Source organism: Pezoporus flaviventris, unplaced genomic scaffold (genome assembly GCF_033815535.1).
Source record: "Pezoporus flaviventris isolate CSIRO_AGI_PZ_B2104156 unplaced genomic scaffold, CSIRO_AGI_Pfla_v1 ptg000090l, whole genome shotgun sequence".
Lineage (NCBI taxonomy): Eukaryota > Metazoa > Chordata > Aves > Psittaciformes > Psittacidae > Pezoporus > Pezoporus flaviventris.
In genome coordinates this window covers 2,309,540-2,335,848 of record NW_026892638.1, presented here as the reverse complement: position 1 = coordinate 2,335,848, position 26,309 = coordinate 2,309,540, and the positions used below count along the sequence as shown (strand labels likewise).

The 26,309-nt window shown below is 41.9% G+C and overlaps 1 protein-coding gene across 4 annotated transcripts in view; it reads right to left on the bottom strand.

Moving 5' to 3' along the window:
• The window catches only part of IQGAP2 (IQ motif containing GTPase activating protein 2), a 124,641-nt gene extending 99,088 nt beyond the window's left edge, over positions 1–25,553 (bottom strand). For all 4 annotated transcript variants that reach the window (XM_061475819.1, XM_061475822.1, XM_061475821.1 and 1 more), the window contains exons 1-2: positions 25,432–25,553; positions 5,509–5,608 (exon numbers count right to left, since the gene is read on the bottom strand). In XM_061475819.1, coding sequence (XP_061331803.1) covers positions 5,509–5,608; positions 25,432–25,477 — 146 coding nt within the window. In that variant the 5' untranslated portion in view covers positions 25,478–25,553. The remainder of the gene's footprint in view (positions 1–5,508; positions 5,609–25,431) is intronic.
• Positions 25,554–26,309: the final 756 nt, after the last annotated feature.

Here is a 26,309-nt window from a genome sequence, read left to right as displayed (position 1 = left end):
ACCCTTGAGGATCAAGACCTGAAACATGGAGTATACTTGCTGATCAGTATTTCTGTGCAGACTGACCTACTTCAGGGACAGGTATATTCCAGCTAAGTAGGATTCTTCCAAGGATTTCAGCTCATGAAGCACCCTAATTTCAAACATTTGACCTTTACAGATCTGCTGTCAGCCATGTTCACTGGTGCTTTATTAGGCTTAAGGCAGAGGGGAAGATGAGCCAAAGTTCATAATCTACGTGTCAGTAGACTACTGCTCCTGGAAAACTGATTCTTTTGAGGGAAAAATCCCAAAACCACATACAAAACAGATTACCAGAAAGTAACATTATCTTAATATTTTTTACTTAAAATCAACAAGTTGTACAACTATATTATAACGTTATCGATTTAAGTCTAAGTACAAAAGTTTAAAGACTTCCTATAGTCTGAAAGAAAAGGACTTAAACCAGAGAATTTCGTAGCATTAATTCACTCATGAGCTGCCAGGGCTGCACAGTTTCCACAACTTTGCTCATGGAGAAACAGCAGCATGAAACCTGACAGAATTCACTTGTAGTACCAAGCCTTTGGAAGACACCAGTAACCCACCAAGAACGGGGTAGGCTCCAAAGCAAACCTCCATGGTCCCACGCTCCTGACAACTGGAGCAACCTGAGCTTCCTATGATGCTATAGCACTGCAAAACTCTTAGCTGTAACAGAAGTCAAGTAAGCCCTTCAAAGTATTTTAAACTGCGTGTACATTTTTACACAGCAGCTTCCAACTGTGATCTTTTCACTGACCAATACTGCAACTACCCACTGGAGACCAATACAATGAAGGAGGCAGGTTTTTATATTATTTGATTTTCTGTTATAATGAAATTTGACAAGAATGAGGATTTACATTTTCAAAAGAAATTACCCCCTGGATAGTTTTCCTATGATTTTCCTAATGTGTCTTCATTATCTTAACATTGAAGCTAAAGCTTCAGTGTTTCACACGAATTCCTGTCCTACTGAACAGCTGAGCAAGAAAAGTCAAAAGTGTGACGAAGGCTGGCAGTTCTGCTTATGAAATTGCAACATATACTTTGTGAAACAAAGTATATTCCATTTCATACAGAGAGGGACAAGGTTAGTAGAATGAGGCCTCCCATGGTCCAAATTCAAGTTTAACATAAGAAGGTATAATTTCCTAAGAAGCCAAGAGAAATAGTGCCTGCTTAAGTATGGATGTATATAACCCTAGCCAGACACAACAGATTTACTGTAAACTTGATAACTTGATTTGCATTATTTGCCAAAGCTTCAATCATGGTTTTAAACCCTTCAAATCTGTATTATCATTTACAGTGCTGTAATTGCACATCTGCAGAGAGACATGCAACAGCAAAAGTCAAACTCATGGCAGAATCTGATGTTCTGGGTAGTACAAAGATGATCTTTGGAAAGGAGGATGTTCTGGTAAATTTTATCTATTAAAATGCAGATAACTGAATAAAACATTAGAGCTTGTGACATGCCTACTTTAAGCCTTTTTTATTTAATAGAGTAATTTCCAAGCAATAATGAAAATGTGTTGCTGTAATGCCTGGAAGGTTTCTGTTCGAGATACCCATGGCTGTATTGTTTGAGTAAATCCCTACTCCTAATTACTTTTCTTGGTTTTATTCTTCTCAGGAGTTCAAGGTTACTGGATACTATTAATTTTTCTCTACTTTGTTGTTTTAGATCCACTAAACTTTCCTTAAAGACAAAATTAATAAATCAAATTACATATACAAGCCACCAAAACCTTCATTTATCAGATGAGGGATTTGGGGTAGAAAGGAGACTGCAGTCTAACAGAACAAAATGTTTTTTCTTCAATTCAAATATTTTTTTCCATATTCAAACTTACCAGCCACTGCAGATCCTTCAAGCCTGCTCATTGTGTTTAAAAGGCCATTTTCTACGCAGTACACAGATACTATGCCAAGCACAGAAAGTATATGCAGAAGCATCAACTACCAGGGACAGGGTTCTTCCATGTTAAATGTTTTCATTAAAGCTGGGCTACAGGAAGTAGGTATGCAAACAGTGGTCTGGAAAGCAGCTGAAAGTAGACATTCTTCAACCTTTTAATTAACTCTGGCATTTCAAAATGCAGAGATGCTATGCAATAATATTTTGATTACGAATAAAGTGAGAGAAAAAAAAAACAACACAACAAAACAACATAAACCCTGTACTGTCCCAGCCATGCTCTGTCCCGATCTTTTGCTACTTATTGTTTATATCAGTATTTATTAATCTTCAATATGGACCAAGACACATGGTGTTTGCACACTGCTGATCAGCTGAAACAGTAGTTGCTGTCATTTCAGCAGCTGCCAACTGAATGGAAAACTCATCATGCTTTACCTATTTTAGTCTATTTCCAGTGCTATCCATAGTGTCCTGAATACAAGAAAATCCTTTCTGTGCAGTCAGGATTTACAGAAGCAAAAAGAGCTTGTAACTGTAAACAGAAATCAAATATGTCAGCGAGGCAGCTCCCACTCAACAGGTTTTGCCCAGAAGGGTAAGCAGATGGCAGCCACCATTCAGTGCTGCACCTGGGGCCAAAGGCTTCTGCCTTCTCTGACTAAGACCTACAGCCACAAGCACAAGAAGGACTGGGAGCGTATGCATCCTACAGGGGCTGCTCTAGTGCTGCAGGGTAGGGATGACCACCCAGCTGGGATCTGTTTGGGAGCAGCAAAAGTCAATCCATCAGCAGGTGCCTCCTGCAAAACTGCCCCCAGCATGGCTGAAGGGCCGGAACCACTGTGTGTAGTTGAGGTGGCCTGGACCCTAAACCCAAGCCTCCCAAGCTTGTACCGGTCTAGTTTTACTGCAGTTTGAATTATGACCCCATTGCTCCCCCTGAGGTTGCCATCTTGCTTTCCAGAGTCACCAGTTTTGTTTACACTCTGATGTAACAAAGAAAATGCTAAAAACATGCAAATACAGAGCAGAGATCGCACATCAACATGTTTCAGCCCTGATCAAGTACACAGAGAGGACGTGTAATGTCCAGTGAGAAGAGATGGCATTTTCTCATGCTGCTGTTCTACCAGGTCACGGCTGGGGAGAATGTAGTTGTGTACCTTTGCCACCCCAATCTCCCTGAATGGTATTACTCAGCTTCTGAGGAAGCCAGACTAGGGGTTACATAGCCATTAGACACAGGCATTTCTTCTCGTTTCTGCAAGATTTTTGTACATGTTTTTTGCCATTAGTAAGAGTCCAACTCAGGACAAAATTTCATGATGCAACTGAATTATCTTCTTTGTGAAGGGAGAAGTTTCCCTCACCCTCTTTTTGCTGCCACAGCAGCTCTCTCCACAGAGCTGGGGCACAGGAAAAAGATATCCAACATCTGACTACTGCATCACTTCCACCTGTGGAACAGCCACAGCACTCATCAGCACCTCATGCAGTACCAAGCATTGCCCAAGAACATTACCAGTAAATTCCAGTTTTCCAAATGGGGATCCAGAAATACTTCCAGGTACCTAACTGCCCTGGGAGCAAGTGTTCTGGCTGGAAAGTCCCATCGCCTGATGGCAGAACTAAAGGAGTATTTCTTCTACAAAACTGCTAATAGCATGAACTCATATACAAATAAATACAAGGAAGAGAAGGGAGTTACTCATAGCAGATGTTAATTTAAGTCATTAATTGTAAAAATAACTTCATTTTCTTGAAAATGTCAAGGGAGTTTTTTCATCTGAACTAGAGGATTTGAGTTTAAAGTGAACAACAGCCCTGGGAAGGGGGAGAGGGTAAAAAAAGCCTGAAAGATTAATTGTTAATAATAATAATAGAAGAAAGAAGGCTGGATTTGGAGACCAGATGTTATTGTTACCTTGCAGAAGCCAGCGGGTAGGTGATGTGCAACAAACCTAAGGGGAACCTTGAGTAAAATCAAAGCTTGACTCACTGAAGTTTCTTGAGATGATGGAGCCAATTTAATGTCTCAGCAAGTAAGACCTGATCTCTCCCCTCTCCCAAGCATGCAACTGCACCCCATCCCCTTCCTCTTGTCAGCATTGATTCTCCTCTGACCCCCTTGATCAGATCAGACAACTCACTAAACCCCTAGAAAACTAACTCGGCAAAAGAGCTACTAATTTCCTGATGAGATAGTGAGCCAGCCCAGCTGATCAGGGACAATCTCTTGCAACTGCACAAGAGGCAACAAGAGAGTGCAGGGCAGGCCAGTCCTCTCTGGCAGCAGTAAGACGATTGCCATCTTAAATATGTGAACAGGGAACCACTCTGCAATAAAAAGAGGAAGAAAAAGCAATGGAGGCAGTATTTACTACAGCAAATGGGACAGCATAGTGAATAGGAAGGAAGAATGGCTGATTTTTAAAATAATGCCCCTAGCACAAGATCGTTGGCAGATAGCTGCCCCATGACTGCTAAATAGGTAACCCTCAGTGCCACATAGTGATGGCGAGGGGAATGGTGTGGAAACAAAGCCCAGGGCCCGTTTTACATTTGATTCCTGGCTCAATACACTGGATTACTCCTTTCTAAAGATCCTATGGTTTCTCATCGCATTGAGGTTTCACAGCTTGTGTTACTAATCATCACAGTTCAAGTTTCCTTTTCTCTAGGAAATTCTAAGAGTCATTGCAACTAACGGTTAAGACTAAAATGAACCTCATCAACAAATGCAGAGGCAGAAGCAAAACGCTTCATATTGCCCAGGGCAATAAATTGAGTACAAGAGGCATCTCTGAAAAACCGCGATCAAACTGAATGTAAGATATGCTTTCACACACGACATTAGCATCTTCAAGCTACTCCAAAAGCATAGGGATATTGTACCTTGTTTTCTTGCTCACTAATTATGAAAATTTTGTTCAATGTTCGTTTTGAGAATGAAGTGTAGTACAGTACATTTGCACAAAGATGATAAAATCCCTGTGCACTTGCAGAAACAGTACTTCATTACTGATTGCCAACTCAAGAGGTGCGTACGCCTGACCAATAAAGAAAGAACAGAGTCCATGTTACCTTATTGCCCTGCCTGCAGTTACCCCTGAAACACTGAGATGATATAGATCATTAACTCAGGTGATATTCTGCCATTTTAGCAGCCTGAGTCATTTCATAAGAACTACCAGCAAGAAGGGAGCATGACCACCACGCAGCCAGGAACAAAAAACTTTGCAAATTAGTCATAAGCCTGATTCAGCTTCTCACAAAGCCACAGCCTTGGGTTTTATTACCCACCCCTACTTTAATTGAAGACAGCCACAGTCACCACAGTAACACTGAAAAAATTGTCTTGATTGCTTCTAAATCCATCTTTGAATTAAACTTTACACATTGGTCATTAGTTTCTCATTCTGAATGCTATAAAATTCCAACATCAAGTTAATCTAAGTAATTCAAGAAGTTGAATAAAAATTACAATGCTCAAGGACACAACAGGGCTGAACTTGTATATTTAAAGCCGAGATATAAGCGTGCTTTCATTTACTTACCTTTTTGCTTCTTCTAAGTGGCACAGGTACTCATAAGCAATGTTCTGACGTCTTCTCTCATCCATTTCTTCTGCTGAGAGCCTTTCATCGTCCACAATAGCTGCAAACAGAAACCCATATCAAGTTACATATGGGTCAGGGGTGATTCTTAGAGCCATGTTACTGAGAAACTAAGCAAATTACCGCATAAGAGAAATTAAAATAGTCATCATTCCCCATCAAAAAAAGGCCTTTTATAGTACCATGTACAAAGATATTCAGATCACCAAGAAGATGCTGCTCATCATACAGTGAATTTCTCAAGTTTCACTTGTTCAAAACCAAGAATGTGTTTGTTTTTTGTGCATTTCCTGGTTTGGGGGCAAGATGGAGCACTCAAATACACGTGGGGTTGGGACCCAGCAGAATTTCACCTTGCACATCCTCAGAGGAGTTTCAGGACTTCTCTGTGAAAGCTCAAAGCAAGCAGAAGTTGAAGAAACCATGTGCTAAGCAGAGCCTCAGCAGTAGACATGAAGATAGCAGTGCACTGCAAATGCACCTCAAGGGGTGCTTGGGAACAGGCTGCAGTATCAGGAACCTGTGAGACTGCTTCCTCCCACTGACAGGGGTAATAAGGGCTGTAATCACATGAATAAGAGATATTCACTCTCCTACTATTGTTGCAATCAAATCACACTCTCCCAGACTATTAAGGATGACTGAGTGCACATCTTTAACTGCAAATGACCCTGATTATTAACAACTACTATTCATGACTGGTCGTCCTCTCTTTGTAGGGTACAGAGAGTCTCTGAGCAAATTTGCAATTCTTACAAATGTTTCTATCAATGAATCTGATGGGCCATCCAGTGACACTGACTTCTGGCTGAATTTTAGTCACTGTGTGTGAGGTTTTTGGGAATAGCCTTCAGCACAAACCAGTTACCAAAATTTGTGCTGTTTGTTACACAAACCCTATTTGTGCTAGTGGCTCCTAAAAGCGCTGGCCCGGCTCTCCCCCATGTTTCTCTGCCGCCTACTTTTGTCATCTCATGTGTCAGAACTGGCAATCCTGAAGACATGTCACTGAACCAGAACAAGGGACAGCCCTTGCCAAAGATCAACAGCTAAGAAGAGACCCATCCCATGTCTAGGAAGATCAGGTCGTTGGCCTAAGCTGCTGTGCACCTGCAGGCACAAAGGGAGGGTACGGAAGTGCAGGGGTTGGCCAGACACTTCCTGCAGCAGCCCACAAACTGGTTAGCTGAGAACATTAAGATGCATCCTTGGTAAAAAAGAAAATGTGGTCCCCTTTCATCCTCAAAGACACTGTGAGATGTTTGTTAGTTCAACTGCTACACAGATTGTGCATGCCATGAGCAAGTTTTTGGTGTTTCTCCAGCACAGCTGCCTCATGCAGTAGGTAAGCACCCTCTTGTAGCCAATAGTCAACTCAAGTCAAATACACTATGATAAAGCAAAGAAGCTGGGCTCCTCAAGTATATGCGTTCACTGAAGACTGTACCTCAAAAACCAAAAGAGAACATAAATCAAACAGATAAATGATTCCACATGCTTTTACTGAAGACACAAAGAATTTACACTACTTCCCCACGTTTAGGACTGATGCTACCACGCATTTGTTAACGCATCACATAGCTTCTTTAAGCTTTGTAGTTTCAGTTTTAATCACCACAAGCACCAATATCTCTCATCTTCCTTTGCCTTTAAGATGGCTCTTCCTAATTACCAGAAGTTTCATGCACTGATAAAAAAAATACTTGTCTTGCCCTGAGTCCCTTTTAAGTCTGGTAACTCCAATAAGTGTGACTCACTCTAACTGGAGCTCTCAGATATTGTAATCAAGTCATCGCTTGCTATGACCCAAAACATTAGTTTGGAGGCAAACATGAGGTGCAGGTGGTAAAATACTTAGCCTGGCCAATTGGCCATGAAGGTTGCTCTGCTGCTGCTCTTACCCACACCACCATCAGCATATCAGGCTAGGTTGTTCCCACTCCCTAACACAGCTCTACTGCTGCAGAGGAGTCCTGGCTCCCCAAAGTGAGGGAAAAGTATTGATGAGCCACCACACTGAAATTTAACATATCACCTTAATACCTATGACAGTGAGTTCTAGGGCCACTTTTCAAACATCATAGCTCCCCCTTCTCTGTGAGATCTGCCCTGCTCCTCTTAGCTCATTAAACAGCCATTTACTCCTGCCCTCCAAACAACTCACCACAGCCATAAGCAAAACAGCAAAAAAAGCAGCTTGTCTGAAATTAGGAGTACGAAAACCACACAACCCATTTGGTAAGTATCACTCTAGGAATTCACCTGAGTAACACCGATGTTATACAATCTAGTCCTGGACCTACACAACCACAAGGTCCCTCTCACCCTCAACAAGGACATCCCAGATCTAGCAGCCCTTGCCAGCCTCAAATACCTCCTTAAAATTATTTGCAAAGATTGGTTCAGAGGGTGGATGAAGGCACTGACAGATACTGTGAGATTGTAATAGCTGTTCTGTTTGGGAAACCCTCTGATAATAAGGAGAAAGGACAAGAGGCAAGAACAAGTAACTTGTAAAAAATGAAAACCCCGTATCATTTCTAGACAAGGTACTATGTCATCAGGTCACAGATAGGAAATCAGGCTTCTTTCCCAGCAGGGCCAAAGCTGCTGTTTCTGTGTTTAATACCTGAGCACTAAAAAGGCAGAGCACAGGGAGTGCCAACACCTACAGTGCTTATGCTGGGAGGAGTCTTTTGCAACACTGGCTTCTGATTAAGACTGATTACATCCTTTCCCCTTCCAGCACATACCGGCTTCAAAGCAACAGTGTTATCACATCAAATAAGTGGTTATAGATACTTCTAGAAACAAGAGTGACAACATGTAGAATAGAAGTGGCCCCACAGCTAAACTCCAGAGGAAGCTACTTTAGACTTGGGTGCTTAAAGTGTAGCCTACTGCAGTGTATTTTGGCAAAGGCTTTAGTCTTTTACTAGGGTCCTGCATATAGCCTTCTACAACTTCAAACACCCTGTGAGTGCATCCATCAGTCCAGCCACACCAAGTTCAACACACAAATGAACTTGGTCTGAGGACAGAAAGCTCAATCTTTATGCCTAGCAGGCCAAGTATTAGTCAGAAGACTGGGCAGAATGTTGAAAGAACAAACATGTTTCTGCTGTATCAGGAATTTCTTCATAGCATTCATCTCACAAGGGAAGGCTGTATTGTGATAAAGGATGTCAATGAGGCAGAACAAGCAGAGCTGGGCATCACCTGAAGACCTCCAGCTCACTTGGTAAGGCCAAGCAGGATCCAGAAAGACATAAAACACTGTGTCTGAAAAGATCCAAATACCACAGAACTTGCATACACATTAGATACAAGCTATATGGGAGTGCAGGATCAGGGGGAAGGTATCTAAACCAGCATCTTATTATTAAAGTTATCAATTTTGTGACTTTGACTTTGGAATTGAGAGGAAAATACCAAATATTCCTTCAAAGAGTGCATATTAAGAGTATGTCTGGACAACTGAAAAGAACTAAAGAAAATGACAGTGTAGTTAGCCAAAAAGCTCTCAGTTTCAATTCTTTTTTAGATGTTGCCACCCTGTTGGACAGCAGTCAATACATATAAGCATGTGTGAGTTCCCTCAATATAGATAGTCCTTCATGGAAAAACACTAAAGGAAGAGTGGGCATGCAAGACTGTATGGAGCGGTAAGCAGTACTAAATTTAGATTGACACACCTGACTTCAAACAAACACTAGAAACAAAAAAAAATGTTGTGTACCAGGGCATATTCATAAATTGAGACACCTGAGAATCTTCCATCAGCTGACACAGCACACTTACATCCACCCTTGTCTTTGTCTGAGATATTTGTCTTGTATACCACCATCATTGAAGAAGCAGAATAGGCAAGGCAATAGCTAGGACTAGTTTGGGCTTTGGTTATGGATTGCAAAAAAAACTTTTTGACATGCCCTGACCCAAGATAGCTATTCCAGTTGCTGGTAAATACTTTGAGTTCTTTCAGCTGCTGATGGCAGGGCTGCCAATGCAACCTATGGCACGCCATGTACCTATACTCAACATGGCACAAGCAGCATTTACTGAATCTGACTTGGCATTAGTTGACAACATAAAAGAATTTCAACCTTTTGGATTTGAGTAAGTTTTCAGAAATAGGGCCACCATTTCTAAAGCTGCAATATAATTACTGAAACCAGCAATCAGCCCAGGTACACAAGAACCTGGAGCTATGACCTTACGAATAGTGTCTGGAAAAAGATTCAGAACACCAGGTTCATGCAAGATTGCTCAGTTCACACAAGAATTTTAAGAATAGGTACTGGCTGTGTAAATGTTGCCCAAGTTCAGAGTTAACCCTCTTATCACAGCCATGGCAAGTATTCTGGAGGTCCCAGGATCACAGAGATAATCCACATTAACACTGAACACACAGGATCTCTGCCATTAATTTGTTTATACGTCAGATGACACTAAATAAAAAAATGTTTTACAGGTCTAATTTGCAATACTTTCCAAATGAGCCCATGTGTCCATGGATTACGTTTTTAAATGAAGCTAAAATTAAAACTTCTATAATACATAACCAAAGAGCGTATAAGGAAAAGTAATACTTGATTTGATTTCTAAATACAAATTTATGGACAACTTTACTAGGCATAATTCGAAGTTGCTGAGGGATCACAATTCCCCAACGATTTTTGTTATCTTGAAACACTAAAGCTGGGAAAAAAAAAAAAATGCAAAAGCCTCCACCAGTATTTAAGGCTTCCTCATCATTCATTTGCACTCAGACATACGGCTATCTGCAATAGTTCAAGAACAGCACATGGCTCCTTCTAGCAGGCAGACTCTTTAATAAAGCATTTGCCACAGACATACCAAAAGACTTCTTATACTGAAGAAGGCAAAGAAAGGAACAGAAGCTTTTATTTCCCAGGGCCTATTCCCCTCAATTTCCTGCCATTAGAGATTTTTTCCCATGGAAAGTGAGACATCAAGGAGGAAGAGGGATTTTTTGGCACCACAACAGGAAAGCTCAATACATAGGACATAACAGAGGATGGAGAGAACAAAATCCTCTTGCAGGGACAGAAAACAATTTTAAAGTCAGGATTGAGGGAGAAAAAGAGATACATGAAAAATACTGTAAAAAGCTGGAATGACAGCTTTTCACCAGTGTATTTGAATTAAACATTAGCTAACTCATGTTTGGCAGTCCCAGATGTATACCCTCCTGGCCATGCAGTAGGTGAGGCAAGGTAGCTCTCCAGTCCACTAGTAAGAAATTCTGCATATTCTGCTTATTCCCTCCTTGTACTTTTCTGTTTCCTCCACCCAAGCCTGTCCCTACATCCCTGGTATTATCACACTGAAAAGTGTTTAACAGAGGCATGCTGTAACAGCTGAAAACACACACAAAAAAGAAGCCAAGGTCCTCTTGCACAAAAACTCCTGACTGACATTTTGCTGGCAGCCCCAAAGAAAGCTGAGCCCATTACAATAGGCTCTAGGCAGCATCCCATTTATGTCTGCCTGTACCATGAGGATAAGCTGTGAATCTGAAGCATTTGTCATCACACTTTAGTGCTGTAGTTTCAAGAAAAAGCTGTTTGAATTATAGATGATCAAGGTGACTTCAAACCTTATTATATGACAGCATATAACTATTTTGTCCTCGTGTGAAAGACGACAATGAATTCCATGTCAATAAATTCGGAGGTCAATACATTCAGTAAATGCACCTTTTTATTCCTAGTAAAGTTTGAACTTTCACTCCAGGAGTGACTGCTCAGAGCAGTTCAGCTCCATGGCCACTCCTAGGTTAGCAGTTCAGATGCTACTACTTCACCAACGTATCGCCATCCAACCCCTGTAACTGGAGCAGGTCCAAGCTGATGACGTTCTGAGGCATACTTGCTGCTACCTGAGGTGCCCTTACTGCAGTGGGCAGGAGTTTACAGAACTGCAGCTGGAAACTATGTGGAGAGGATTACATGAACAGATATCAGAAAAACACTGCTCAAAGCTGCAGAGACAGAAGGAATCCTTTTCTGAGCCTTCACTTCCAATATCAACTCATGGGTATCTAATGAAACAAGTTTATTAAATGTGGAGCAGAAAGATGCCAACTTTAATTATGTGAACTTTAATTCTGTGAATCGGAGACCATTCAATAGGCTAAGGAAAAAAAAAAAAAAGGCTTTACCGCACAAAACACTTATTACAAGTGCTCTGTTATTAATATATTTAGTACCTACAGGTCTATCATTATACTGGCAGAAATTTAAGGCTTCAATCAAAACAGCTTTCTACGTCAAAAATCACAGTCACAAGCAGCTAGCACGTATCCCACAACAATACAACCAGATGGCCTGAGCCTATTTCTGTGGCTCCAGTTGAAGTAATTCAGTCCATTCCCTGATTATTTGCTCCAAGAAAGGGCTCTGGACAAAGGCAGGCACAGCAAGAACTCAGAAACCTACCACAGCTATGAACTTGGAGGGCAGATTCACTTGAGATAGTAGATTAACAGAAAACTCAATTATAAGGTTCTTCAGTACGGCATTTTCCAAATCTTTCCAACATTGCACTACTCTCTCCCTCCCTTGAAAATTACTATCTCTCTCCTTATATAGTTATTACAATACCCAAAGCAATCAGGCTCAGATTTTCATACAGAACTATACACGCATCCTCTGGCCAGCAGACAGATATTATCCAACTCTTACAAATTGTGAGTCACACAGGATCTTCAAGGCCACTGTTCTGGACAAGATCTCACTGCCCAAACACTGCAGAAACATGGAAATTAAGCACACACCATTAGTGTGGGAGTGTTGACAACAGAACTCCAGTAAAATGACATCGTGATGCAAAACTAAAGATGTTTGTTAAACTAATCTTTCCCTTGAGCTTTCTCAGAGAGTCGCACTCTTGTGTGTTCACTTTCCTGAGTCCTCCTCCCCTGTTTCCTTGAAAAATGGCTTCTTTCACTGTCATGTGTCTATTACCATAAGTCCAACTACATCCACTTACAGACTCTTAGCACTATTACAATATGTGGACCTTAGGACTATCATACCAAGGAGACAAGGATGCAACAGCAACCACAGCCCTTGCTTCTGGAGCCAAGTGTCAAAACTGCTTGATTTCTCAGTCTGTCAAGAAGGCAATAGGACTCCAAGGATGCGGAGATACTTGAATTCCCACAAAGTTTAGAAAGTCTCATTTAGCCGCATGGACACAAGACAGCTTTTGCATTCAGCAAGTAACTACCTGCACTGCCAGAACATTTAATAACTCATTTTTTTGGCTTATAGGTAAATACGGGCTTTACTCCACTTTTAAATTTCAGGCTTTCTACAGTACCTTCAAGTGAGACTTTGGTAGTGGCAATACATTAAAACACATTCAGTATTTCTAACATCTTATTGCATTATGATAACACACATTCATCTTTTTTAGTAGGTCCTTACCCTTGTGCAGAAAAATAACACTGCTCATTTTATCTGAACTTCAGTATAATTATTCTGCATGTCTGGAAGAATAAGGAGACAGAGTAATGGAGTTGAAGGAAGTATATGAAAATCCAACTCCATGCAATTTTGGTTAGCTTCAAGCGTTGCCATCTACAATTACAAATATGAAATGCAATTAATCAGCCTGTTGCCCAACTGCTTCCACCTTCCACCTATATTGCACTGCCAGTCTCACTGTCTCCAGCAATACTTCACATAAATCCTTAAAATTGTAACTGTTTACCTTTGCACAATTTGCAAGGGGGTCACCTCAAAGCACAACAGGTTTCCCCAAGATCCAGGTTCTCAGGGAACACCTTTAAAACTCTAGCTCCTTTTTATGGACTTTACAGTTGACCTTAAAGTTCTTTGTTAATATAAACCCTCAGTCTATGTTACTGAAAAAGTTACAAGCCTGAGAAAGCACTCAGACTGATGGATCCTGAAGAGGCAGTGAGCACCAATTACAAGTTGCTTCTTTCCCTTACAAGCCATGTTATCTCTACTTGTCTAGTCTAAAAGCCATTAACACAGCCATGCTTGAAGGCAGCTTGAAAAAGGCTACACCGGGAAGTAGTCAGTCTGGTTGGAAGGTCTGCTTAGTTTACACATGCTTACAGAAAGAATGACATATTTCACGTGGTCTTTAAAAAAGGCAATGCTTTGAAAAGGCTGGTTGATCAGGTTAACACATCACTGGAGGCTTGAGGCACTCAAATGAATATTGCACATTCCATCAGGAATTTCCAACAGGCTTTCCTTCTCTAGAGGCTAATTCATGAGGAAACAAATAGCAAAGCATGAAAGGTTCCTCTGTAAGCTCTATACACTCACTGCTTTCTTAAATAAAGAACTTATGATTTGAATTCCATGTATTTTGACACATTTTCCATTTGCTCCATTCATTTCACTGGAATTATTTTTACCTGTTTGCTTTTTATTAACAATAAACATTAACAATACTCAATAAAAGAGCCAAAATTTTACCATATGGATTCCATTTCTTTACTTTTTACCTACTGCGACCTCAGTTCAACTTAAAAGCAGAATGTAAATGAAATAATGAAGAAGACAGTTTAATATTGCCAGGCTAGTAAAATACACTATTCAGCTATGAAAGGCAAACATTAGCATCTACAGCACTCTGCAGTATCAAGTCTGTAATGGGATTTAGTCAGAAGAAAAATGCCAAGTAACTTCTCTACAAATGCCATCAAATTTATTCCTAGGATTAAAAATTTTGTATTTCATTTTTCTCTGAAAAGAAAAATTGCAGATATATGAGTAGGTCAAATGCATACACACACCTACATAAGAGGAGAAGAAACTTGTGGAATGTAAAATATTTTGAAGGGTATCAAAAAAGGTGAAAAACACATCTGAAAGGCATTCATGCTTTTCAATGAGCTGGACAGAAAGGCACAAATTAACAGGAAAAGGAGACGTGCCTGCAGCCTTCTGCTGAACCCCAAAGGCACTTTCATTATATGTAGTCACACCACCACTGCCTGTAACTACAACCGCACCCATAAACATTTGTGGACCAAGTACAGAAAGCCACTGCAGAAACAGAGTGGAAGAACAGGAAAGAGGGCTGGAGATGATCAGAAGGAAGGGCAGGGCAAAGACTGAACTCACCACAGTGGCAGCACAAAACCCAGTCTCAGGGTCACCCACCCCTCATCTGCTTGCAAATGTTGATGTTGACCCAGGGCTCTATTGCACTCCTACTGATGCCAGTTTAGATGCTCTGCTTTGCAAACAGAAGCTAAGATCACCCTAATTGTTTAACACAGAGAACCAAAGTAAGGTAAGAGGCTTACTGTGGCAAAGGGGGACCACAGGAACTCAAGAAGCTAAGCATGTCTAAAAACAGCTACTGCAGTTTCACCAAAAGGCAAACTCACTGAAGTCCACAGGGAAACACATAACACTTTGGTCACTGTTACTCTCTGGTAGAAATTCAGATGACTGATGGCCATTTAGACAGTAATCTATTAAGCTAGTGCCCTGTAAAAGCTGCACATGATTTTTGGCCAAACCAGAACTTTGTGCAATTTCTGTTTCAATCTTGAAAGCGTCAAAAACCTCTCACCTGCATTACAGTCTGAGATCAGAATAGTAAACTGCTACTACCTGGAGGCTGGTTAGGGAAGGGCTACTCTTTGCTGTGAGAAAGGAGGAAGACAAGAACAACAGCTACAGGGTGAGTGAGAGAGGAAGGGAACATCCCCTCACACCTCCTGAAGAAAAGTCTAGCATTATACTCTCTTTAGAGGGGAAGAGTTACTGAATAGATTCAATATTCAGATCATTAGAAGGCTGAGATCAAAAAACTTCGTACCAGCAAACTCACAGTATGAGCTGGAAGAAATCAGCTAGAAGAAATGTGGTAAGATATAGCTTAAAGAACAAGAGAATGACAAGCAGGAATATCGGAGTGAAAGATTAAGAGAACCTGAAGAGAAAGCTGTATCTGAGTGTCAATGGACAACTCAGACAAGAGCTACATGAGTCATAGGCTCTGAACCATAAGACTTAGAAGCACTGAAACACCCGTCTAGAAAAAGCCATAAGCAAGGGCATCATGTAAGCACTGGGTAGATTTGAAATCAACTGCAATGTAGAAACCCTCAGCCCTGACACCTGGTCTCAATTCTTCCTTTGGCAGTGTATCATCTCCTGGTCCTTCCACAGCTGGTCTGTTGCAGAGTCCTCCTTCTACCAAGGTCTGAAAAATCATCTGCTTTACTCTCTTTTCACTTGGAAAGGAGCTGCAGAAATCACCTGAAATGTTGCAGCACATTTTTCCTTCAAGATGAACACAAGCACGTGTTTAAAAAAGAAAAGCATGCATGCCATGAGGTTTGCAGCCTAAAACTTAGAGAACACATTTCCTTCTAGCTGCCTTGCTTTTTGTTCCTTAGTAATTATTACAGTCAATATCTTTGAAGTCTGTAATTCAGATTCTTTAATATACAGACACAATGGCTTTTTATTAATATTAGCGAGGAGAAAGAAAAAAAAGCATTGAGGATAACATCTGAAAATTTAGTTTGCACCTACAGACCCATGAAATAGGATTGAACAATTTTGATACAAAAAATGGTTTGAAATTCAGAGGAACATAAAAATAATGATATATCGTGCATAACATTAACATACAAGTATGGTAAGGTTAGGTGATAAACAGGACATTTGGGCACCCAGAGGCAGAGACTGAACAGAGCCATGATGGTTCCTGCCCTCTCTCCAGCATTCCCAGCTGCACTGAGAAGGCAGCTGAGCTTCTTGTGAAGCAACACCTAAAAGCACTGTGCAGTCAGAAATGGTTTCTGCAGCTGAGATGGGCCAACACTAGCAAGAAAAACAAACAAACAAACAAAAGATGGAGATGCAACATCAGGCTCACAAGGTAGGATCCCATCCTAAACCCTCTTAGTCTTGCTAACTGTGTTGGTCAACACAGGTATAGAAAGGCACAGGGAATGGAGATGCGCCTTCTTTGTTCTTGCTTCATCGCTAAGATGACACATTTTCACAGGAGGAAGGCTGACTCAGTGTATCCATGCAGTTAACCAGTTTAGAGATGGTCTCATGTCAGCAATAACCTCACCACTTGAAGCCTGCTTGGCTGCCTCCATTTTGCAGTGGGCAAGCAAGTGCTTGCAGAGTTATTGGAGCTGATCCTACTGGCTCCAGGGTAACCTTCTCCCAGTACTCTCTGCTAGGTCACTTCAGGAGAGCACCACACAGGCAGGCAAACATTGCTTGTGGGGCAATTGCCCACACTATTTTTGGACAAATCCTGCTCTTATTTCTCATCTACATACATGCTCAGTAATAAGAGTTATTTTTTCCTTCATCATCAGGAGTTAGAACCCCAGGAAAAAAACAAAACCACAAAAGGTTAAGTTTCTAATCTTTGCCAAGGTTTGGAAAGAGCAGAAAAAACACCACTTTTCACTCACTACATCCAGGACCTAAACATGGAAGCTCAAGACTGCTCCAAGTGACAATGACACATCTACTGTTGTACCCATCGTTGCAAAATAAGATACAGAGTGAACCAGCTGTTCCTTCTAACTTATCAATAAATCAAGTACTTCTATTTCCAGAAGAAGTCACCGACAACTGCACTCACAAGATAAGTTTTCATCCAGGTCATACACTCACAAGTATAACCACATTCATTCTACTAAATTCATATTTCCTCTAAACTGTCACAAAACTGTCAATCTCTCGTCTTGAAGATCTGCATTCTTCGGGTTACTTGCTTATGTCCACTCTATAGCCAGCTCCAAAAATTAAAGTTTGGTTTAATGCAGCATATACTGACCACAGGACAGCCTGCTTGATGCTTTGAATCCATCTCCACTAGGAAACCACTTCAGTGACGACACTGAATATCAGCTATCAAAAACATTGTGTAAACACCTCAAAACAAGAATTCTGCTTGGAATAGAATTGGAATTGCCAAACCCACCAAGCTAAAGGAAGTGTAACCAGCTTTCAATCACTGTTACAGCAACCGTAGTATGAGCAACACACCTCAAATTAAGCTACACATCTGCAAGCTTTGAAGTCTACTGAACAAGGAAAGTCGTATGCATTGACTCTTGCAGTCTTCTGTGCAGCCGCAGTCCATTTCCTTTGTTGAAGTAGTACTTCAAAAATCAACACTTTTGCTAGGACTTGTAATGGTTCTTTTTCCAAGTTTTACCCTGGTTTCCAGCTCACACACTATGGTCAGCCTCTTTATTACAAGGCATTTACAGCTGCTACAGGGAGCAGAGCACTCAAAAAATGGCCACTCCATCAGCAGTATCTTACCCATGTGAATCTCTGCCATTCCTGATCTATATAGGAAATATTTCTACAAAGGCCCAGTGTTACAACAAGCTTTGTTCATCACTAATATTTCTACTTCTCCTGGCCTGCACATTAAAGGCTATCAAAAGTAAGCTCAGGTGGAATGCTTCTACATAACTGGTAACAGTTTTAATGTAAATGGTCAACTTCCAAGAAAGTCTCTAACTGGAGGAAATTAAGTTGTAATAACTTGATCAGACACAAATCTGCATTTCAGATGTGACCTAGAAGATAGCACAGACCAATTCTGCTACTGCTATAAGAGCCCAGAAGTCTTGAATGCTCCTTTTTTGGTCCTTCTGGGGAGTCTAAGATAGGCCTGTCAATGGGCAACATTTGCAGCCTGCATAGAAGCAGCCTACCAGTCAGCACCCTGCCACCACAGTTTTAAAGAAAAAGGGTACAGATGAATGTTACAGAAATCCACCTCTATTTTTATCAGAAGCCTCTGTAAACATTTATGGAACTAGTTAATTTTAAGTGGAGGAAAAAAAAAAACCAAAACGAAACTGCTGAGTGTTATTGCCATAGTTCAGTGTTAGAGGAAACACCAGCCCTTATTTTGCCCGTTACTACCCACAATGCTAAGAAACTTGATTCATTTTGTTCTGAAATAACTCACAACTGTGAAATCTTCAGCAAAACCATGTGGTCTTACTTCTCATGATCTGTATGAAAATAGAAACTGGAGCTTGCTTTACACATGATAAAAACTATTTACCGAAGCATTCTAACACAACTTTTAAATATCATTGCCATTGTCAAAGGTGACATAAATTCAAAGCAGCAGTCAACCACACCCAATCCTTGCAGGCAAGTTGTCTACCTACCTTCAGCAGCTGGCTGCCATGAAATTTCAAATGCCAAACCAAGGCTGGTTCATCTCCCAGCATCTACTAAATCACAATGAAGAAATTTATGCTATGGTCTGCATTATTCAAAACAACTTCTGAGCTCAGATGTAGTGAAATCACATTTACTATGTGCCTGGTTTTGTAAAAAGAGCTGGTAATTTTTTCTTGGTAAAAATTCTGCCCCAGATTGATCTAAATGTAATCCCTGCTTTCCCCTGGACTCTTTAGTTCTCCTTTTCAGTTACACCAGCACATATCCATGCTGATATTTCAATGCATTAGTTGTTCTGCTAGACTGTATTGAGAACATATGGAATTTAAGACTTGTTTACCGCTGAACAGGGGCCAGACAGTTATTGCTTGGGTAAATCAGTTGGGCATGAAGAACTAAAAATCCCAGAAATAAGCAGCACATACCACAAGTGACACCTCACCCCTACATTTTGGGGTGCCTGCAAGTCAAGAGTAATTTTAGCAGCAGAGGAGGGTTCAAAAAACTTCTTGAAACTTATTTTATGAACAAAAAGCATTTACTTTTCTTTCTTGTTGAAGCAATCTAGTATTTAGACAAGTATTTCTTACAAGTTTCCTACCACTGCTGCATTGCCTGGCAAACACTGCCATGCCTGTATTGACACTTAGGGATTGAAGCTGCAGCACTAGAGACTAAATTCCCTCAAAAACATTTCTGTAACTCAAAACTCCCTGGGCAGCAGGAGAGCTGAGAGCAGCCCCAGTCCTGGCAGGCAGGCAGGGCACCCAAGGGGAGCCCCCCTGCTTCTTCTCATGTGCCCCAGTCCACTCGTGGGCTCTCTGCACATTGTTTCCCCACTGCACACACACTTTCCAAATCTCTGTGTGCAGCAGTAACAACTTAAATCAACTCGACCTGCCATTCTCTCTACCCCTTGTACTCTTCCCTGCTCCAGCTACTACATCGCGTTGGCAGACCTGTCTGCGGGTTCGTGCTGTGAGCCAGACTGGGGAATCTAATCCAGCCAAAAATAATCCCATAGAAGGAGTCGAGGTTGCCTCTTCCACCAGCAGAGCTGGCTGAAAACATACACCACAGCTTCAGGGTGCGGTTCCAGAGCAATTTAAACACATTTAAATTCTGGCTGCTACAGCCCCACCTGGCCAGAAAGTCCCTCCTGCCTCAGGCCAGCAACGAGATCTGCAGCCAGCCCCTGCAGAGGCTTGAAGTGACTGCTAATCCAGCAATGCAAATCAGCTCTGCAAAGACAGATTAGCGTCTTTACACATTAGGTCTCTGTGCCATTGTAGAAGGGCGAAGACCACAGTAGCCTGACAGAGCAGCTGAAGGCACATTGGGAAGTTGAGGCTGCTGAAACCTCACCAGTTGCAACAGTCTGCAGCAAGGCAGGAGCTGGCATGGCAGTGTAATTAACACCAGTTAAAACCAGCAACTTCTCTCATGAGAGATAATGACCCTAGATAAAGGATCGTGTTTTTGGAAGAGCAAACCAATGTCCTTGTTTTAGCTTTTGATTTTGTTTCTAATAATTTCAACAAGACTATTAAACATATATCCCCTGTACTTACCTATGATTGCCAAGAACAACTTTGAAACATTGATGCTACAACCCTGTGAAAGTGTGGTTGCCTCAGTGAAGCACATTTCTGTATAGAGTTTGGGCATTTCCCATTCTGACTGCCCTTGTATTCATCTGTGCTGTGTTTCCAGAAGCTGTGAGGCTCTGATCCTGCAAATGTAACCAGTGTACACAGCGGCTTTACAAATCAAGCACAATGCAGGAGATACCCTCAGTTTTCAGCTGGAACAGAAAGCAGAGAACACACAGCATGCACAATTACATATTTCCCTTCAGACTTTGGAGCCTGGTAAAAATCTGTTTAAATACTTTGTTACGTGCCACAAAAGCTTCTACTGCACTTTGAAAGAAGCAGGTCAGAGTCCACAGGGGACGACTTGCAGAGACCACATCCTTCATCACCCACTTTAGCTGAAGCCACAGAATACTTTGCCTGATACACCCAACCCAGGAGAAGCACTTGGGGTGAGGACAGTAGCTTCTGCCAGCTCAGGCAGGCACTGCACCTTGAGGCAGCAGGTCCTCAGGGTCTGGAAGCAGTTTGCCAGCAGTTGTGAGTCAGAGCTCTAAGGTGCTCCTTGAATCTGACTCCTGAAGAATTTATACCTCGCCAACCTCTTAACTTGGGCAATAAGTGATACCTAAGAACTGACATAATTCCTCCAGGTAAGTTTTTCTTGCTAGTGCATGCTCATTTGAATGAAATAGTAATTTAACACTGAAATTGGCCACCAGCACAGGTTCTTAATAGCTTTTTGCTTACGTGTATCAGAAGGTATTTAGGAGCCATGCAGAGCTTGTATGAACACCACCTGGTTCAGTATATCCCTTGACGGGTAGCAAGGAAGGTGATTAAACCAAAGCATCCCTGTTCCATGCACAAGACCTCCATGCGAGGACCATGGCCCCATTCCCTCTCTCTTCCCAGCCATATGTACCACCCTGACATCCTACCAAGGCCCTTGATCACTACGGAGCACCCTGCAGGCACTGCCTGCCCCACCAGACCATCACCACCGTGAACCAGGCTGGTGTTCCAGCAGTGCCGGGGCAAGGTGTTGGTCACCAGCACAAACCTGTCCCTCTTCTAGGGGCTCAGCAGCCCCCTTTTCTCCCCAGCTATGAAGGTAAGGCAGTATGTGCCCTGCAGACAACCCTTTTTGAATACCAGCTGGCACCAGCCTGAAGAGGATGCCACTGCTTTCTGATGGTGAACATTGAGGTGCAGGAAGCACTGACCCACGAATGAGCTATGCAGGGCACAACTCTCACCCCAGCCCACCTCATCAGGGATCAGCAAAAAGGTGCCTGCAGCCAGCACTCCTCCCTTCGCCAGGATGCAAGCGTTTGGCCTGAGCCATCCCTGATCATGCTCCCCAGAACGAGCAAGCACAGCTTTGGCCCTGACCTGCACTCATGCTTTCATTCTACAACCTGTGGCACTACAAGGATACCTGTTCCAGAAAAAAAAACAACACTGAAACAGCCTGAACAAGAGAAGCAAACAGCAGGTTAATAATTTCCTGCAAGGAGCAGAGCACAGGAGAGCACACTCGCTTTTCATCTCACTGAAATATGACCCACAAGTCCTGCCTATCACTGCCAGGCTTTTTTTTCCACCTTACACGTAAGATCATTCCTAGTAAATCATAGTCAGCTCAAATCAGCAATAGTATCAAGCAAATCCTGAGCTAGAACTAGGTAACTGAAGCACCGCTTAATGGAAGAGGAGAGCTGCAAATCTGCTTACTTCCCTGCCTCAAGTATTGGACTCGATCGAGCACACTCGTGTATGCTATAAATCCTGTTTCCAACCCAATATTAATATTTCCTGTTTCAACAGCATTCAAGTAGCTTTAAGCATGCTCTAACATAGCTCCGTCCTTTCTTTACCAAGAAACTTCAGGGGAGATGAGTCTGCTTTGTACAAAAAGCACACAGAGAACCACTCCTACCAAATAAATTATGTGTACTTGGCTAAACAAAGCAGTTAAACTTTTCAAGTTCTCATTCAGCAGTTTAATTATTAGCAATCTACAAAAGAGTGGAAGAGATAAACAGTGTATTTGGTTGCCAAATTACACCCATCAATAAAAAAAGGAGAAGTGTTTTCAAAACCCGCAAGTGCTACAAGAAAGTATACACCCAAAAGAATATATATGCATAGGATACAGCTAAGGTTTTGGGTGAGGGGTTTGTTTTTGAGTTTTTTTTGTCTTTTTCTTTTTTTAGTTGTGTCTTTTTTTTTCTCTTCTCTTTTTATTTTCCCAAGCTTTAAAAAACCCATTTTCAGATAGAAAAATCCTATGGAACTTCTACTGAAAGATCTTTCCCCAGCTCTATTAAAATATAACCATTTGTTTCCCTGAGCTTCACAGACCTGTAGACAAATTTATAATTTCCGAAGTTATGTTTTTTAAAAACTACTAGTATGCAAGCTTTCACATCCTGCTGAAGAAAGAAGCTAGGTGCAGTTTCATCAAAAGGTGTAGGTTCTGTTTCACTTTAGATTTGCCCTGCTTGTAGAAACAGGCAGCTTTCCCTCCCGAAGCTTCATGATGTTTGTCTTGTCTCCTACACTTTAGTGCCAAACAGAAGCAGTCGTGGGAGCCAGGACCAGAAGTACAAGCAACGCCCTTACCATGGATAGCAAAGTCAAGCTTCCCCCATGTTTACCCACCTACACCCAGTGAAGATGGCTTTCCACCTTCAGCAGGAGAGATGTAGTTTTCTATAACTGCTTGTCTCCATTAGATGAGTTTGGTGGTGCTGAAGCACCTAGTTTCTCTCCCACTCAATATACAGTGACCTAGGATGTATGTTAATTCAGTTACTCTGAACATGGAAATGCCTGAAATCCATTGCAAATCCAGCCACTCATGGCCTCATTCTCTTTGTTCCTGCACACAGGTTTCAGTGAGAACTAGCTATAAAAGACCAAAGAGTATTAAGAAAAAGGGATTCTCACACACTGCTTCCTGATTTGTTATCTTCCTATGTACAAAACTTCACATTTAATCTGTGAGGCACATGTAAGATTTATACTTTTTCACTTTATAATCTTCAACAGCACCAAGCACTTTCATTGTAAAAATGGCTTATACCTCAAGTTGTATTACAAGTTCCAATTCTCTGCAGTTATGTGAACCTCTGCATCTGATTGTGCTAGGATTGAGAAATAAACCAGGCAACAGCTGTAGCCAGATTGGAAGAGTCAGTGAAACACCAACAGAAATCTCTTTTAAACTATTGACAACATGAAGAGCTGGAGGCATCTCCCATTGCACAGTCCAAAAAGCCACAATACTTTGTCTCTAACAGGCTAAGGGAAGGCTCAAAGACTTTGCTTTGAGCTCCTGTTCATCCCATGAGCAACATTCATCCTGAGCTAGCACCCACCCACAAAAGGATACTCTTGTTTGATTTCATTCTGCTATTTCCTGACTTTAAAGATTAAAATTATCAGCTCTAAGATTTTTTTTCCTAGGTGTGTGTGTTTGAGTTACTACACCAGCAAAATTTGTAATGCAAAATAAGTTTATAGGTTAGGAATATGTCTTCCCAGTTACTTGCTTTGGGCTATGATGTTTTATGCTCAGAGACACTTTTTATCCCTACTAGTACCCACCAGGCTACAAAATGTAGCCAAGATCTACGTATGTCTTCCTCTCCATTTATCAAAATGAAATGCTACTGATAACCATGCACTAGTCCATACAGTTTCTACCACAGAATTATCATAGTAAAACACTAACCTTCTTCAGAGCAATACAAACTCAGCCAGGAGCCTGAAGCCAAAGTCAAAAGTCCAAGTTAAATGTTTAAAACAATACTAGGTCACTAAAGCAAGGAATCTTACCAATTTGATAGCCTAACTTGAACAACTTATTAAGTCTTGTTCGGCTTCACAAGCAAAATGCTCATTTTTGCTAACATACTGGCATGGTCACCCAGCCTAAATCTGTAGTAACCACTCCAAAATACATTATCAGTACTCACAACTGTGAGCACACCTTCCAAAGCATCTCATCCACCTGCTATGCAGTGCAAAATTAAAATGAAACCTACCGACAGGTTCTACAGACTGCCAAAACTGGCAGGCATCAACAGAGGAAACTGCTCAGGAGAGCACAGCATCCTCCAAACTGAAGGTAAAGCTGCCAAACACTGCCTTTTCTGTCAGCCCTGAGTGGAAGTGAAGTGACCCAACCTCTAACACTGTCAAGGTGTTTTCCCCTTGTTTCAAAACAGAAGTTTCAGAGCTGTTTTGAAACAAAGCTGCTACCCTAAGACTTGTAAAGCTGCTCATCAGAATGCAGGATGCCAAGGTTGTGTTGTTCACAATTTGCAATGCCTGAAATAGCAGAGCCACTTCCAGGGATAGCACAGCCAGGGGCTTGCCCTGCTCTAGAACCGGGGGAAAGTACAGCCCAGTACAGGGTCCCAGGGCAGCACAGCAGCGCTGAGAGAGCCGCCACAGGCACAGTAACGTGCTTCAGGGCTTTTCTTAAATGCAGGTTTGGGAAGTAAATGCACCCTCTCTGAAAAGAGACCTGCACCTTTCTCACCTCACCCTAGTTATTCAAGTTACGAAGTTCTAAGCCAAAGTTATAAAATCAGAAAGCAAAATTTTAGTTTCACGCTCCGAAATTCCAAAGTGATAATCCAAAGGTTACACAGTTACAACCCGAAGCTACAGTCAGAACTCGTTATAAAGTTACAATCCTAACATCAAGTTACGAAGTTAAAACCCCAAAGCTCCGCTCTAACCTAAAGCTCCCAAGTTGCAGCGCGCAGTCACAGCTATAATCCGTTCAGAGAGTTTTCGGAACAAAACCCAGCCCCATGAAAACCTGTTCAAAACGCAGCAGGAGCCCACTGCGAGCTACCCTAAAACAAGCCGGATCGCTGCAACAGAGTGTGCTGGGCGGGTTTTACTTCCCTCCAAGTCCCTCTTTCAGAGTTAAACCGAGAAAGCCGGCAAGAGAGCAGAACAGAAAGAAAGGCGGGAGGGGGAAATAAAAGAGGTCCGGGGCTCCCGCCGCTCCCCCCGACCCTACTCACAGCCATAGCGGGGCCGCTGCAGGGGCGCCAGCTCCTCATGGTGCATCCTGCCGCTGCCGGGAGGGACGGCGCCGGCCCCCGCCCGCCCTTCTTATGCGCGGCCTCGGCACGGCTGATTTGCTCCGCCCGCGGCCGCGACCGCCCCGCGCGGGGCCGGGGCCACCTGGGTCTGCTCCTCTGAGCGCCGGGGGGGGGGGGGGGTGGTGTGGAAAGGGACAAAAACACGAAGAAAGGGTGAAGGAGAAAGAGCCACCTCCCCTCCCAGAGTCACCACCCCCTAAAAAAAAAAAGGGGGGGGGGGTAAAAAGAGGGAAAAAAGAGCAAAAGAAAAAGAAAGAATGTAAAAATTAAAAAAAGAAAATAAAAAACAAACATGAAAAAAAAGAAAAAGAAGAAAAAAAGAAAAAGAAAAAAAAAGAAAAGCAAAAATACCTTAAAGCAAAACAAAACAAACAAACAAGCCAATTAAAAAAAAAAAAAAGAAAACAGGAAAAGAAAAAAAATCCCAGGAAAAATCAAACCCAAACAAATAATAATACCATCTCCCTGAAAAGCAAACCCAAAACCAAAAAGTCCCCAAACCAAAAAGAAAAAATATCTCACCCCCCCCCCCCCCAAAAAAAAAAAAGGAGAGAAGCAATTAAAAAAATTAAAACCAATCAGTCCCTTCCCTGTAAGAAAGGCCAAGGTATCTCTGCTCTGGTGTTGTGTGTGCTATGAAGAGAGGTGAAAAACCAAGTCCAAGTGTCCTTCCTGCAATTCCATCCTATTGAAAACTCTCACAGTCCACAGTGGTTTTGCTGCAACAGGAAGCCACCACTTCAATCTGCAGGGCAGCTTTGGAATGGGGAGCACCCACATAGTCCTGTGCCATGTTT